This window comes from Thalassophryne amazonica, chromosome 18 (genome assembly GCF_902500255.1).
Source record: "Thalassophryne amazonica chromosome 18, fThaAma1.1, whole genome shotgun sequence".
NCBI classification, from domain to species: domain Eukaryota; kingdom Metazoa; phylum Chordata; class Actinopteri; order Batrachoidiformes; family Batrachoididae; genus Thalassophryne; species Thalassophryne amazonica.
In genome coordinates, this window is record NC_047120.1 from 5,265,686 (window position 1) to 5,283,250 (window position 17,565).

Sequence of the window (17,565 nt, forward strand, 5' to 3'; positions counted from 1 at the left end):
GTTCACTGACAGTCTGGAAATGTAGGAGCTAATGCTTTTATGATCAGTTACTGTTTCACCGTGTCATGATCCGTGACTCATGCAAGAGGTCAGTTTCAGCAGAGTTCTGGTTCAGGGCACATTGTAAGAAAACCTCATGAGGTATGAGGTATGGACAACAAGACAACATCGGGGCACGAAAGAAGTCCATCATAGGTGCTGCACCTCCTCTAGAGAACCCTCTCAACTTGGGAGAATGTGTCATTATTATAATCACGCATCACTGGATCAAGACCATCCACATCCTCGCTAGCCATTGTTTACATGTGCTGTGAGACGTCGGAGCTCTGCTGGTGCTGTGGTGCATTCTGGGAAGTGCAGGGAGCCGCCAAAGGAATGGGAAACTTTACCATTAAGTACCAAATAGATACAGAGCATGAAGACGATGACAATCCTGCTGTTTCTGGTACAGACATGTTTATGCTCTTTGACACCATCTCTACTACAACGTGTGACATTCAGATAATTGTTGCATTTGTGGGACAGTGTTTCTGTGTTTCAGCTGCTGGAAGACTCACTGGGTCTCCTGTCTTTCATTTCCTGTTGCTGGTTGGCCATCTTCTTCTTCAGATATGATACTTTCTCCACCAGTGACATCAGACGACCTCGGATGGTGAAGTGACTGTCAGCATCTGCTGCGCTCTCCTCGTCTAACTCGATACCTGACAGGAGAAAGAGTCAAATCATACATGATCTCAGTTACTACACGTTTCACGCAAACTAGAGGTCTTCATGTGACCCTTGGTTCTGATGACTTGAGATCTGATCCAGATCAGGTTCAAATAGCAGCCACTCTATCCTGAACTGGCTCTGGTCCCAGATCTGTGTGAGGGTTCAGAGTTCACCTTGGGTCTGTGCTAATCTTGTGTGTGCCATCAGGAGGCTGGAGCATGAAGAGCAGCTGGTGCAGGTTTGTGCAAAGTAAACTAAATCAGGAGGGAAATACTGAGGAGAGGTGTAGAGACAACCAAGAATTTAGAAGAGGGGGTGAGAAACAAACACTGTTTCTGTTGTCAACAGAAAAATGATGACACAAGTCAAACTTTGTGGACGTAAAGCAGAACAAACGTTCATTCAGAGAGGTTCTGTTCTGACCTTTCAGTCTCACTGGTTCTCAATGGTTCCTCCTCCACTCACAGGATGAATAGTAATTTCTTAGCAGGTTGGGGTGAGCTCAGACACTCCTGCCTCTCCTCCTGGTCCTGGTTTGTCAGAAAAATTACTGAACTTGTCTAAAATATGACTTAAGGATGGTGACTCATCAACTATTAATATCTTCTTGATATGGGATCATTTGTTCTTTCTTTACAAAATTTGATTAACTTCATGAGTTAATTAGAAGTGAGAATAAATGTTGGGCATGTTACTGTTAAACTGTGTTTGTGTGTGTCTTAAATTGGGAGCTTTGTGTCTTAAATGCTCCCATCTCTGGGAGCATGAGGACCTCTCAGATGTCCTGAGCAGATCATTGCTGTTTTGGATGCTATTTCATGGGGTGTCTGAGCTCCCTGTGGAGGTTCTCCTTCATCTTGGTTTTGTCTAAATGAACTGGAAACCAAACCCTGGAAAACATCCATTGATAACGCAATCACCATGTGACCCCTGACGCTGACTGTGAGAGTGAAGTCTGCTGTACCACAATGTCTCATCAGATCCTCGTGGAAATCCAGCAACTCTTCTCGGATGTCATCTGGACAGGGACACTCCTGCTTCTCATTCTTAAAGTTGAGCAGCATGTTAATCTGTGGGAAAAGAAAAACAAAAACAGTGATTCAAGTTCTTTTTTTACATACTCAAAGTTTTGCATCTAGTGGCTAGTTAGGTCCCCATGCTTTATGTGTTTTTTTTTAATAAAATCATCAGCATTTATTTATCTTTCTGTCTGTCTGTCTGTCTGTCTGTCTGTCTGTTAGCAGGATTATGTCAAAACTACTGCACAGATTTTGACAAAATTGTCACCACAGACAGATATTAGGGCATGGAAGACTCCATTACATTTTGGAGGTGATGTGGATCCGGATTCTGGATCACGATTTCACTTTATATGGGTTTTTAAGGATTACGCCAAAACTACTTCACGGATTTTCACCAAATTTGCACCACAGATGGATATTAGGCCATAGAAGACTCCATTAAATTGTGGAGGTCATCTGGATTCTGGATCAGGATTTCACTTTGTAGATGTTTAAGGATTACATCAAAACTACTTCATAGATATGACATCATGATTTAAAACCAAGAGTAGGAAGATGCTATTTTGTTTCAGCTCGTAAACTGAATGTCACATTACAACATTTTGATCAGTTGGATCATTCTGGATCAGTATGCAATTATTGCATTGTGTTGAGGAATCCGGATTCAGGTAAAGTCTGGGTCACAATGTGAATCACATATCTATTATTTTGAGTCGCCATCAACCCTTGGTGGATATCAGAAATCTTGGATTGCTCTAGTTTTTATATTTTTTTTCTATTTTATTTTTAAATTTTGCCATGTGACACTGTATTTTATGTGCTTGTACCCTGGGCATGGGCTCTGCAGCTGTAGGCGGTCCTCCAGCCTGCAAATTAGCCTTTTGTGCAAATTCGTGACGGGATTAGCACATCAGCCACATAAAATTCTTCGTCCACTGCATGGCTGTGCCCAGGACCACACCTGAGAAGACTCATGCGGATGGACACCTGGAACATCCTTTCTCTCAGTAAGGATGATCATTTTCTAGAGATGTAGAGGGAGCTCAGAGGACGGGAAGTGGCCAGATCTCTATATAGATTGTTGTGTGGGCCGCCTGAAGAGGAGGTACTGCTGGCCCACCACCACCAGATGGCGCACTGCCTGGAGTGTGGGCTTCAGGCACGAGAGGGCGCTGCCGCCACGGACACAGCCGGGGGTGACAGCTCATCACTCATCATCTCATGACAGCTGTCACCCATCAACACTTCTTCATGCTACTCCATAAAACTCGGACGTCATCTCCACCTCGTTGCCAAGATATCATCGACCTGTGAAGGTAACAATCTCAGCCGTATAAATAATTGTGTCTAGTAAACTCATTTTTTGCAGCTGTTTTTTCCTGTGGAGTGCACTATCTGGAGACTGGCGTGACCGGAAACAGCTTCGCTTTACACCCCACCAGATAAGTGCTGTGTGACAGGAGCTGCACGAGTGTGGATGAGAGGTGGAGGTGGAATCTCCACCACTGCTGTTACTGGGTGTGCACACACCCACATCTTGTTGTTTCTGCTTCTTGCCAGCAGTACCAGATCCGACATTCGGAGACGGTGGCCACCTGGGGACTCGGGACTTGGCAGCTCCAGTATTCTCCGGGTTCGGTGGCGGAGGAAATCGTGTGGTTCCGGTTCTTCTCAGGACAGACGTCTTCTATCCTCGAGCCTGCCCACACGTCACCCTTGTGATTAACTGTTTGCAAAATTTCACATTCCTCTGTATTGTGGTTGTGCTCATTCACAACAGTAAAGTGTTCATATTTGACTCTTTCATTGTCCGTTCATTTACGCCCCCTGTTGTGGGTCCGTGTCACTACACTTTCCCAACATAGATGGTCTCGTGGAACCCAACAGTCAGCATATGGAGGGAGTGGCAGTTGCTGTGGCAGACCAGCTCCTTCCAATGGTGTGGGACATTACTGCTGTCAACGAGCTTATTATTGGATCTTAGACTGAAGCAACCCAAATGGAAAAGAAATAGAAAAAGTTACAAGAAGTTACATCGGTTCTAGTAATAAACTTTATATTTGACATGTGTTGTGCTTATGAGTCTCAGTTTGATATTACACATATTTACTAAGGATTCTGTATGTGGAATAACTGTCATATATTGTTCTTGTAAGTTCCCAATTTATATAAGTCACATGTACAAATTTAATAAGGATCTTATATCTGGTTTGACTGTCACAGGTATTACTTACAAGTTCCAGATAGAACAGATACAAACTTTATAAAAATTTCTGTATATCTTTTCCATATGGGAACAGACACAACACACAGTGAATGTCTGAGTCTGAGCCTAACTATGGTGAGCACTGTGTCTGTGAGGGAGGCCTTTGGTTCGCAGCTAACGCTCACTGCACCACAGGTGACACTTTACTGGTCGTGGGTGAATTCAGTGCAACCACAGGTATAAACAGGCCTGGGTATGAGACTGCATTAGTCCCCATGGATCTCATAAATGTGGTGAAAATGCCTCAAAGCACATGCTTCCTCAAGTTGGACCATTCCCATGTCTCTAAAATAACCATATATCTGTTGGAGCCAGGTCACTGGTCAATGGTTCATGTCCAGGTCTCACAGCCAAACAGGACCCTAAAGCAGGGGTGGCCAAGTTCGGTCCTTGAGAGCCACATTCCTGACACTCTTAGTTGTCTCCCTGCTCCAACACACCTGAATCCAATGAAAGGCTCATTAAAAGTCTGCTAACAAGTCTTTCATTGGATTCAGGTGTGTTGGAGCAGGGAGACAACTAAGAGTGTCAGAAATGTGGCTCTCGAGGACCGAACTTGGCCACCCCTGCCCTAAAGACTTGGAAGTTCATTCTCCTGCAAAGATATTAGCATTGCCAAGCGCCTCTGTCCACTGACCTCATGACTCTATAAGCTCTTCCCAGGCACCTCTTGTTCTCAAACACTGTGGGCCCAGAGACATGAATGTCACGAAAAGTGCATGTCTCTACAGTTAAACATTTTCACCACATACAGATACATTTCTGCATGATAGACTGTACGAGGTCTGTCAATAAAGTAACGGTCCTTTTTTTTTTTCAAAAACTATATGGATTTCATTCATATGTTTTTGCATCAGACATGCTTGAACCCTCGTGCGCATGCGTGAGTTTTTCCACGCCTGTCGGTGACGTCATTCGCCTGTGAGCACGCCTTGGGAAGGAGTGGTCCCGCCCCCTCATCGGATTTTCATTGTCTGGAAATGGCGGAATGAAATGACTTTTTTCCATCAGAATTTTTTCAGAAGCTGTTAGAGACTGGCACCTGGAAACCATTCGAAAAATTTATCTGACTTTCGGTGAAAATTTTACGGGCTTCACAGAGAATAAGGTCTGTTACTACAGCTTTAAGAACCCCTTTAAGGATGCTCAGCGCGCCGCGCTCCGAGCTGTGACGACGCGGCACAAGCCACCGGACCATTTCTAAACGGATGGCTCTGTGGATACGAGACTGTCGTGTGCTCTTTCTATGGTTATCACAAGAGCTGGACATCAGCCATTTTCCGGTAGATTTCACTTTTAACAAGAGATTTTGTCATGGAAAGCCACGCGGAGGCTTCGCGCGTAAAGACCGATTCGCTTTGGAAGAGACACAAAGGAACACCTCCGTTTCGGCGTGTCAGAGGACAAGTTTGGACATGTCTATCTCGCCTTTCAATGCTTACCAGTCCAGTAAGTATCAGTAAAATTGTGGAGAGCTGGAATGGTTTCCAGGTGCCAGTCTCTAACAGCTTCTGAAAAAATTCTGATGGAAAAAAAGTCCTTTTCATTCCACCATTTCCAGACAATGAAAATCCGACGAGGGGGCAGGACCACTCCTTCCCAAGGCGTGCTCACAGGCAAATGATGTCACAGACAGGCGTGGAAAAACTCACGCATGCGCACGAGGGTTCAAGCATGTCTGACATTAAAACATATGAATGAAATCCATATTGTTTTTGAAAAAAATAAAAAGGACCGTTACTTTATTGACAGACCTCGTATGTGAGTCTTGCAAGTTATTAAAAGCCTGGATCTTAGTCTTGATTGAGGACAATCAGAAACCAAGACAGTGGAATTCCTCACTCTGATTCCAGTGCTTCAGAAGCTGAGTATCCATTGATTCTGAAAAGATCACAGCATCACCCATAAATTCAAGGACAGTAAATCATTCCCCAGCAATAAAAACATCACTGGTTTCCACAACCCTGCCCAATACCCAGTCCATGCAAGCAATGAACAGTGTAGGAGCCAGAACACATCCCTGAGGAACACCAGTTTTCACTGTGAGAAACTTCACACCAACACTCACAGCATCTGTGTATAGGCTGATTATGATGTCCAGCAGCTTGCTGGGGATCCCATGAATTCTCAGGATGCCTCCAGAGAGCAGTCCAATCAAATGAATCAAACGCTTTGCACAAATCAACAGAGGCGGCGTAGAAGTAAACTCACTCAGCTGGTACAATTAAGGACTTTAATAAGGACAAATGATGATGATGATGATGATGATGAAAGGGTGTCAAATTCATGTTATGTAATACATCTGGATAATGCATAAGTGAATTCTTTAACTGCACAATAAATCATTAAATTAAATAATTAATAAAGCCTTTTCAAAGACATGAATAGATTGTTAGTGCACTATGCATTTAGTTTAAGAGGTGTGTTTTAATATTTTCTAGGACAGCTGAGCCATCCTCATTTGTTCATATGCATGGACTGAAGAAGTTCCACATTTGTTCGCAGAGTATGAACAAATTTTGGAATGACTGTATCGACTCTATTGACGAATCCCAGATCACACGTGTGATTTCTGCACACTGTTTGTGAAGGATGCCCACTGAGTGTGTGTAATGTGTATTTCAATTTTGTTACTTTTGGTGTTTAATATATTTATTGAACTTTTCACAAATACAAAAATACAAGCAAAAAAACACCCTAATGTGGATTTACTGTCACTTTAAGGCACATAGTTCTATTGTAAACAAGAAAAAGAACATAAGAAATAAATACTCATAACCAACCAAAATCAATCAAACAAAGAACAATGTCATTAAACAAAAACTACTCCCCAAACTTGTCAATGGTTGGTCAAAAAAATGAAGAACGGCTTCCAGACTTTATAAAATTTCTTTTCAATGCCCTTCATCGTACACCTGATTTTTAAATTGTTTTAAATTGGACAAAACATCTTTTATCCAATGTGATATGGTGGGTGGGGCAGCTTCCTTCCATTTTAAAAAGGATGAGATGACAACCTAAGAGAGTTGAAAAGGCAATAATTCTATGACCTCCACTTGGTAAACCCAGTCCTTCAGGGGTGACACCAAAAAGCAAAAGTAACAGGTGTAGGGTTATTTTAGTTGCGAGCACAGTAGAAAATGCTTCACAAATGTCCTTCCAAAAAAGTGGATATTAGGACAAGAATATATTTTGGCGAGTTTGGATTTGTGTATGTGTGTCTGGTGAACCGCTTTAAACTGAATAATAGAATGTCTTGAGCAGATTGAAGATAAATGAATGTTCCTCAAATCATCAACCCATATTGCCTCATTAAGTGCAATTTGAAGATCTGACTCCCAAGACTGTTGAATCGCAAAAGAGGTATATGTATGTACAAATCTGATCACATGGGGGGCGGACAGCCAGGTCAGATCGCACACAGCACGGGGAGGGGCCTGTCAGCTGATCAGAGCACACCGACAGCTGGATGACAGCTCAATGCACACATTACAAACACAGAAACCACGGCCAGGACAGTTACATAAATAAGTATGACAATACCTACATACGCAATTACAGAACAAATAATGAAAATGAATGACCACATAACATGGAGAGTGACATGTTGGTCTGGGTGCTGAGGGGGAGCATGTCCGCCCACAGCCGCAGCTGTAAAGATCTCTGCTCCTGAACGTCCCGTGTTTGGAAGAACATGAACTTACAGCATTCATCTGTGAGGTGCGTGTCTCTGCTTGCTGTCCTCACGTGGAAATATATAAAACATCTTTTGCCTTTGCGCTGGGCTGCAGGGGCCGCACACAGTGTACCTCCTTCATGTCCTTGTTGATTTCAGGCATTTTTCCACTCCTATTACAGGCCAGTGATGGTAGTGCAGTGGTAAAGTCTCCATCTGGTAATCAGAGCTTACAGGTTTTATGTATTATTTTTAATCAACCCAGTGACATCCACTAATTATACAGCTGTTTTTTATTTTATTTTCCTCCACATCAGCGGTGCAATGTGGTGCACCTCGTCCCAGCTGCTCGCACTGTGTTCCTGCTTGCACAACATGTCGCACGGGGATCGTGCACGCCTGCCCGTTGGCTCAATGTTGTTGTGGTTTGCTCATATGAGCTGTTCCGCCGTGAGTCACCCAGATTTGTACTTATTCGTACTATGTGTGAAGGGGCCCTTAACAAAGGCGGATATTAAAAAAAAGAGTGATGATTTTTGACAAAACCAGTTTGATCTGTATGTACAACAGTGAGTAAAACATGGCTAATATTTTATACTCACAGCAGTGAAACTGGTCTGTAAGATGGACATTCTAAAGGGTTTTTGTCTTTTTTAGCAGCAACATTATGTATACCTGCTTCAAGGTGGCAGGAAGGGACCCTCTATTAAGAGAGTCTGTGTACATAGCAGTTAAAGTTGGAGTTGACTGTTCTGAAAATGCAGAATAAAACTCAGTCGGTAGACCATCTGGGCCTGGTGATTTACGTGGCTGTAATGATTTAACTGCTTCTAATTGTCATGATTTACAGGGAGCTGGGCACAGCAGGTGGATGATGAAATAAAAAGGCTTTATTGATAATTCTGGCAGGTGGTTGGGTCCACAGAATGGCAGTCAGCGTTGCGGAGGTACAGGCAGGTGATAAGCAGAGGCGTCATCATAAACAGGCTGGGTTCAAGAGCACGGCAAAACGGAGTAACAAGGGTGAAGACAAAATCCAGATCCAGAAAAACAAAGTGAGGTCGAGCATGGCATGGAAACAAGAGACTGTGACAAGAAGGGCGAGGACGAAGATAATATCAACGAACGAGCACAGAAGACAAAACACACAGGGCTTAAATACACAGTGGATAATTAGGACATGATGTGAAGCAGGTGTGGACAGACGAAACAGACATGAGAGACAACTGTGAGACAAGAGAGTGCAGTGACGACAAACAAAACAGGGCATGGACAACAGAGATGAGGAAGTACAGGTGAAGGACAAGAGAGTGCAGTGATCAGAGGGAGAGACAGTGATACAAATGAAACTGGGCGTGAACACATGAGAACCAAGATGAGGAGGGACAGACAAGGGAGTGCAGTGACAGCAGGGACATGACCAAAAACCATAAACTAACAACACTAAAATGTCCAGAGAAGAACTAAAAACCAAAGCCTGTGTGGAATCTCACATGAAACGAATCAAACTAGACAACAAATGGAAATGACTGAAAAGAAAGCAACAAGAAAATCAAAGGCTGAAACTAGAATGGAACTGATATGTGGCAAGAGTATAAAACACAAATAACACAAACAAAGACTAATGTGGTAAAAAATGACAAATAAAACCAGATACTTAAGCAACCATGAATCAAAAATCGAAGACAGTGGATCAAAGACTGAACAAACACGACTGGTGATAAACACATGACTAAAGTATGAAGTGCGGAAAATAAAACCTGTGACTATAACGAAAAAATAGATGATCAAGAAACAGAACAAAGGAATCCAAGAAGGGAAGTCCAATACGGAAAAGCATAACCTGGACATGAGTAAGGGCAAAGATGACACTAATATCTCCTATTGTGAAATTGGTGTGTCCAGAGCTGAGACCTGATCTATGGATAAGGTTGGGAATTTCAGATTTGCAAAAAAAAATATCCAGAAGATAAGAGTCAGATATGTTTTCCGAATTGTACAATTTGTAATAGTAACTTTGAAAAGCATTGTTTATTCCCTGTGGGTCAATGACAACAACACCACCCTCAGATTCTACCCCACTAATTGTCTCACTAAAATCTTCCCAGTCTTATCACCGAATTTTGTTACTTTTATGAATATTCCTTGTTGTCATTTTACATATTGTGTCTAAATATTTGCATATTTATTGCTTTTTATTATCTTTTTCATGCATGTGTTTTTAGCGTGAATAATTCTTATGCAGAAACATTCATCAGTTCATGTCTATCATCTGTGAAATGGTTGTGAATGTTTGGTGAAGTGGTCGACATGGCTGTTTCACTGTGACCTCTGTAAGGACTTATCTGGACCAGATATTCTAATAATAATCTCTCTCTCTTTCAGCACGTATCGCCACATTCGCTATCACGTCCATACCAAAGCTTTGAGCCTCTGCTGCACCTCTGAACTTGATCCACTTTACTTTCACTGCTGTGCACTGCCCTATCGTCCGCTCAGACCTGCACTCCTGGTTTCCAGTCCAGCCTTCTGTTCCTACCTGTTCCTGTGGGGGAGATCTGAACTCTTTGGTCTTCTTGGCAGTGAGAGCTGCTGACATGTTCAGTGCCAGCATCACCTCATTGTAGCGGAACCGCTGGTTGTCTTGGAGACAGGCCACAAAGTCATCAGAGAATGCCACCACAGCCTCAATACGATGGCGGACTTGGCAGTCACACAGGTACTGCAGCACATGGCACATCTAAGACAAACAAACAAACACACACAAAGCGCTGCGTCATACAGAGCGCTGACAGAATTCAGCATTATTTCATAATAAAAGACAGGGGAAGTGATCAGAGCACCACAGCACCACGTCTGAGTCTGATGTGCCTACGTCATTTTGGAGCATCAGTAGCGATTCACCGATTATCACGTTTCTGCTTAAAACTGACTTTAGAATGATTTAAGAGGTTTTACTTTGCCATCTGATGGTTAATAATCACATTATTCCCTTTGATCGCTTTGGGTGTAGAGAGACAGACTCAGAGTCAGTCTCAGACATATGCACAGTGAAGGCAGGGCAGACCAATTTTTAGAGGAGAACGTTCGACTGGCAACACCGCCTCCTTCAGTGCAAGTCTGCTGCGGCCACCTACGTCGCACCCAGACTGTCTGCAGCACCTGTACACCTGGTGCTGCATGGTGCTTCAAGGGGCATCCTGCATACCTCAAACGCCGCCTCCTGCACTGGCATTGAAACCAATCAAACCCCACAAGTCTCTGAAGCCATGTGCGGTTTGCAACATCCCACACTGTAGTGGGCAGTGCAGAGATACACACCATCCAAGAGAAAACTGCTGAAAGCAGCCAGAAGATTTTCATGTATAGATACATAGTCCAAACTATACCTTTTTGGAATCTTTATAATCAGACAAATAATGTGGTATAGTGTTCAATATGACTGGAGCATTTTTATTATATTTTAACCCCTGTGTAATTCTTCAATTGACCCCTACGTGGCCGCCTATTGAAAATTCAAGTGGTCCGTCAGTTTTTTCAAAAGAGCAGTGTCTAAGGAGAATTTGTGCTGGATTTGGTGCTTGTATCACCATGTGAAGTATTGTTTCAGTTATATGCTGCACTATGACGCAGGAATCGTGTGCAAACCGCGTGAAATCGTCCCTGCCTCCAATGCCTTGTACACCTGTTGCTACAACTATTTGCGCACACCAGCGGGTGAAAGTCAGTGTGCGCTGTGTGAACCCATGGCACCCTCTTGCGCCAGGTGCCGGCCAAATTCCAGGTGACACTCGCGAACATCTAACACCGCTTGCATGGCACTTAGAAAGTGTGTGTCCAGTCACACTCTTTACACGACAGCAGACTGCAGGCGACCACTGTTGTACTGGCAGAGAAATTTGTCTAAGTTCCACACGACTATGGTTTTGGTGTGCACGCTGAGAACTGACAGCAGGTGTGGCTATGGCAGGAGCAGCTGTGGTGATCTGTCATTCTGGACATTCCAGCTACACAACACCTACTGTGTTTAGACAGACATGGACTAACACCTGTCCACTGTGAGGCACGTGTGTCCGACTGCTGTACTTACATACATAAATAAAAACATTGCAGGCATTGCAGGCGATCTGACTGTCACGTCACCCACGTGAGCTCTGTTCCACATTACACGGTGTCAGTGCTGTGGTGTGCTGTCCACAAGACGTGTGTTCGGCAGAACACAAGTGTGGCCAACTGGACGCAAAGGACCAGTAGTTGACATCAGAGCACACTGCTTCTCATTCATGTTATTTCATGACTGTATGTCTGTGACCATGGGTCATCACCAGAGGAACAGACAGATCATATTTGTGTTGCTCGTTTGATAAATGTGGTTTTTATATGGTGTGTGATTTTATTTATTTGTATTTTTTTTGTAATACTTCCATGTCCTTCCTGATATGAGGCAAATTCCTGCAGCTTTCAAAGGACAACTCAGTGGTAAAGTTTCTAACTGGCAATCAGAGCTTTTGGAAGGCGCGAGTTTGTGTCCTGTGGGTGGTATGTTTTTTTCTTTTCTTTTTTTTTTTATTCCACATGAGCGGCACGATGTGGTCCCACAGGTACCGACTGGTTTTTATTTTTTTATTTATTCTACATAAGTGGGGCGATCATGTGGTGCACCTTGCACTGTTCCTGCTTGACAGACACCGTCACATGCACGAACTCACGTAACGGGCTCATGCATGCCTGCCCATCAGTGTAATGTTTTGTGGTGCTTAAATTCGAACTGTTTTGTACTGTTTTGCCGTTTTTGAACAGACGTCAACCAAACTTTGCACTATGTGTGAAGGGGCCCTTAATTTTAAACACTTTATTCGCTGATTTTAGCTCTGCTTTTAATAAGATGCAGCTCCATATTTGAATTGATAGGCTAGCTTCCTATTTTATGATATCTGATCAGATTTTATTAATGGCTTTGAATTTTTTTAACAAACACTGCAGCAGGTTTTTGTGAAGGACACATGTTTTCTGTTATATCTTCAAATACAGGTTGTCCTCAGGGCTGTGTCCTTTCTCCCCTGCTTTTTATCCTTTATACAGACAGCTGTAGATCTTTTCAACATAATAACTATCTTGTCAAGGTCTCAGATGACACAGTCTTATTGTCTCTCCAGGGCCACCAATCCGATCACGGCTGGGTCCTCCAAGAATTTGTCAGACGGTGTAATGATAAGCTTCCTCAATTTAAATGCGTTAAGAACTAAAGAAATTATTGTAGATTTCAGAAAATTCACTGTTGACTCAAAATCCAGCAGACACTGAATGGTTGTTGTTTTTTTATTTCCTTACCTCTTTTATCGTATTTATGGTGTAATTGCGGACAGGCTGAATGTATAAATGTATTGCCCTTCTAGGACAAATAAAGAAATCTGAATGCGAAGCCGTCTCCTCTTTGGAACTTATATATTTACGAACTTTTAAGACTTGACCCAGATTACTGTTTAACAATTAAAATTATATATATATATATATATATATATATATATATATATATATATATATATATATATATATATGGACAAATGGACAAAACTGCCCAAAGATAAGCGCACCAAGCTTGTGGCATCATATTCAAGAAGACGTTAGGCTGTAATTGCTGCCAAAGTAGTGAGCAAAGGGTGTGAATATTTATGTACATGTGATTTCTTAGATTTTATTTTTAATAAATTTGCAAAAATAAAGAAAAAAATCATGTTGTCATTATGTGATGTTATGAGTAGAATTTTGAGGGGAAAAACAATTATTTACTCCATTTTGGAATAAGGCTGTTACAACAAAATGTGGAAAAAGCTGTGAATACTTTCCAGATAAACTGTACTTTATTTATTATTCATTTTCTTTTTAAAAGATTAAACCATTTTTTTCATATGCTCATCAATTCAGTTTCAATTTATTTAATTTATATAGTGCCAAATCACAACAAAGCTGCCTCAAGGCACTTCACACAAGTAAGGTCTAACCTTACCAACCCCTAGAGCAAGCACACAGGAAACAGCGGTAAGAAAAAAACTCCCTCTGATGATATTGAGGAAGAAACCTCAAGCAGATCACTTACAATTACATGATGATGATGATGATGATTGCTAATATGTTAAAATGTCTTTAAAATATTGTTAAAAATTTGACATTTACTCTAAAGGGGAGAGAGAGCCCTTCCTCCCCCTTGCCCCTCAGGCCACACCTGGACTGTCTATGTGAGCAGTCTACATGAGGAAAAAAGGTGACCTCTCAAAAAACCTGCTTACTTATGTGGACCTGATTGAAAGGTAAAGTTATATAACATATGCAGTTCATCAGTAACAGGCGTGTTGCATATAGTAGTGTTCAGAATAATAGTAGTGCTATGTGACTAAAAAGATTAATCAAGGTTTTGAGTATATTTCTTATTGTTACATGGGAAACAAGGTACCAGTAGATTCAGTAGATTCTCAAAAATCCAACAAGACCAAGCATTCATGATATGCACACTCTTAAGGCTATGAAATTGGGCTATTAGTAAAAAAAAAAAGTAGAAAAGGGGATGTTCACAATAACAGTAGCATCTGCTGTTGATGCTACAAACTCAAAACTATTATGTTCAAACTGCTTTTTTAGCAATCCTGTGAATCACTAAACTAGTATTTAGTTGTATAACCACAGTTTTTCATGATTTCTTCACATCTGCGAGGCATTAATTTTGTTGGTTTGTAACCAAGGTTTTGCTTGTTTACTAGTGTGCTTGGGGTCATTGTCTTGTTGAAACACCCATTTCAAGGGCATGTCCTCTTCAGCATAAGGCAACATGACCTCTTCAAGTATTCTGACATATCCAAACTGATCCATGATACCTGGTATGCGATATATAGGCCCAACACCATAGTAGGAGAAACATGCCCATATCTTGATGCTTGCCCCACCATGCTTCACTGTCTTCACTGTGAACTGTGGCTTGAATTCAGAGTTTGGGGGTCATCTCACAAACTGTCTGTGGCCCTTGGACCGCTGATCAATGGGTGAGCCTTTGCCATTCTGGTTATTCTTCTATCCATTTTGATGGTTGTTTTCCATTTTCTTCCATGCGTCTCTGGTTTTTTTTGTCCATTTTAAAACATTGGAGATCATTGTAGATGAACAGCCTATAATTTTTTGCACCTGCGTATAAGTCTTCCCCTCTCCAATCAACTTTTTAATCAAACTACGCTGTTCTTCTGAACAATGTCTTGAATGTCCCATTTTCCTCAGGCTTTCAAAGAGAAAAGCATGTTCAACAGGTGCTGGCTTCATCCTTACGTAGGGGACACCTGATTCACACCTGTTTGTTCCACAAAATTGACAAACTCACTGACTGAATGCCACACTACTATTATTGTGAACACCCCCTTTTCTACTTTTTTTTTTTACTAATAGCCCAATTTCATAGCCTTAAGAGTGTGCATATCATGAATGCTTGGTCTTGTTGGATTTGTGAGAATCTACTGAATCTACTGGTACCTTGTTTCCCATGTAACAATAAGAAATATACTCAAAACCTGGATTAATCTTTTTAGTCACATAGCACTACTATTATTCTGAACACTACTGTATATGAAGTGACAGAGAGTGATGTTACATATGTTTTTAAAACTTGCACTGTTCCAACAGTGACAGAGTGCTGCATGTTATCGCTGCTTCAGTACTGACCTTATAAAACAGAATGAGACTGACGCACACCTTTAATGATCTCTGTGAATAAAATAGACTTGGTGCACATATAAAGGAAATGAGAGTGTTAATATGTTTTTAAAAATGTGCACTGTGGCTCTGCTCTTCAGTCCACTGCCACCGCACATATGAAATGAAGTGAGATGAAACACACACTCTTTAAGTAACGCCTTGTAGGCCCTGAAGCCAATCGGGCCAGTGCTTCTCTCCAGTTTTTGTGACATTAATTGGCTGAGACTCTCTCCCCAAATGGGACACTAGTCCATTGCAAATTACTTCCCAGCCAAGGCCAGTACACATTTACCGGGTGGATGAGGCACTCTGCACTTATTTAGTGACTCAGGTTTAATTTACCAGATATGGATCTATCAAAAAAGCCTTGATTTCGATTGCTTCAATTGGCTTGGGACATCCCTCATACTTCGGATAAGATTCAGATTATCTGAATCTGGTGCACAAAAATGGAATGGAATGAAAAAGGATCGGGATTTGGTTTTGGTCTGGAAGTGAATTAAAGGGGATTCTTGATTTTTGGCTGAAGGATATGTGTTAACTGTTTTTGGGATTTCTTGTGAATGCAGGATCACTCTCAGTGAGTTCACTCCAATATAAAGAAAGGTGCTCGATTTGATCATTTTGGCTTTAAAAAGAAGATGCTCCATCATTTTTAATGGGCACCAGTCTGGAGAATTCAGGAAATTACTGTTACAAAGAATCTGACTGTCCTCACAGTATTTAACTCCCTGGACATTGAGTCGGTCTGCAGTGAGCCACTGTTGATCACATGTGTGTACTGTCACCTGGAGTTTTACTGGCTCTGGTAGTTTCATCTCTAACAGGCCTTCTCTTGGCATCTTTCTTCCCCCATCGGCCCCTCCACCGTCGGCCTCCACCATCTTCACCGTCTTCACATGCGCCTGCTCCTCACAGTCCTCAGAGAAAACTGAAGGTTCAATCAGTTGGAGGATGTTCTTCAAGTCCCCATTTCTAAAAAGTCCCATGATGAGCATAGTGTGGAGGAGCTTGATGAGGGGCACAAACAGGAACTCAGTGCTGCCACCTACTGGATCTCGGACATGCATGCTTCCATCATGGACGGCCTCAGTTAGCATTGAAATGGCTTCTATTTTCAGGATGTCCAGTGGGAACTCTGGGCTATATTGGAAACAGTCTCCTGATCCTGAGCCACTGTTACAGGATGATGACGACACAAAGTTGGGGGATGAGAAGTGCATCCTAGGCTGTAAGGAGGTGCTGAGGCCAATGCCAGGCAGGCCATGCTTCTTCTTTTCATCAGGAAACAGCGTGATGCTCTTTGTTTCATCGGTCATAGGAACAATGAACTCGCTGTTCATCATGAGACGAGCTGTGGCGTAGCTGCTCAGGTGGATATCGATTAGCAGGTCGTAGTAACCAGCACGAAGCAAACCTGTAGGTTAAAGAGAGAGCACAACGTCAACATGTTAACCCGAAAACAAAACAACTAATCTGTTAGCAGGAAGTACCGCCATGAACCGAGACGCCAACAAGGAGCCACTCGATTAAAGGAATCTGTTCATGTGACTCCTTGATTGTTCTTATTTCTGTGAAACTTAATAATGAAACGTACTCAACAACTGACACTCGGCTCACTTTTAGTCAATTTTTTTAACAGATTCTTGGTCAGGAAGGTTTTTCTGTCCTGACCTGTTTCCACTGCCAGGTTGTGATCCCTGGGCCTGGACCTGGTCAGAAAGGTTTTTCTGGCTGACCTGTTTCCTGTAACAGTTTGTGGTTCCTGAGCCTGTACTTGGTCAGGAAGGTTTTTCTGTGCTGATCTGTTTCCTGTAACAGTTTGTGGTTCCTGAGCCTAGACTTGGTCAGAAAGGTTTGTCTGTGCTGACCTGTTTCCTGTGACAGTTTGTGGTCACTGAGCCTAGACTTGGTCAGGAAGGGTTTTCTGTGCTGACCTGTTTCCTGTGATAGTTTGTGGTCACTGAGCCTGCACTTGGTCAGCTAGGGTTTTCTGTGCTGACCTGTTTCCTGTGAGTTTGTGGTCCCTGGGCCTGGACTTGGTCAGGAAGGTTTTTCAGTCCTGACCTGTTTCGTGTGACAGTTTGTGGTCACTGAACCTGGACTTGGTCAGGAAGGTCTTTCAGTGCTGACCTGTTTCGTGTGACAGTTTGTGG

The 17,565-nt window shown here is 42.4% G+C and overlaps 1 protein-coding gene across 3 annotated transcripts in view; it reads right to left on the reverse strand.

The window, feature by feature from the left end:
• ryr2a (ryanodine receptor 2a (cardiac)) overlaps window positions 1-17,565 on the reverse strand; it is a 723,597-nt gene that overhangs the window by 399,431 nt on the left and 306,601 nt on the right. For all 3 annotated transcript variants that reach the window (XM_034193918.1, XM_034193917.1, XM_034193919.1), the window contains exons 39-42: window positions 16,198-16,826; window positions 10,215-10,415; window positions 1,676-1,781; window positions 558-701 (exon numbers count right to left, since the gene is read on the reverse strand). In XM_034193918.1, coding sequence (XP_034049809.1) covers window positions 558-701; window positions 1,676-1,781; window positions 10,215-10,415; window positions 16,198-16,826 — 1,080 coding nt within the window. The remainder of the gene's footprint in view (window positions 1-557; window positions 702-1,675; window positions 1,782-10,214; window positions 10,416-16,197; window positions 16,827-17,565) is intronic.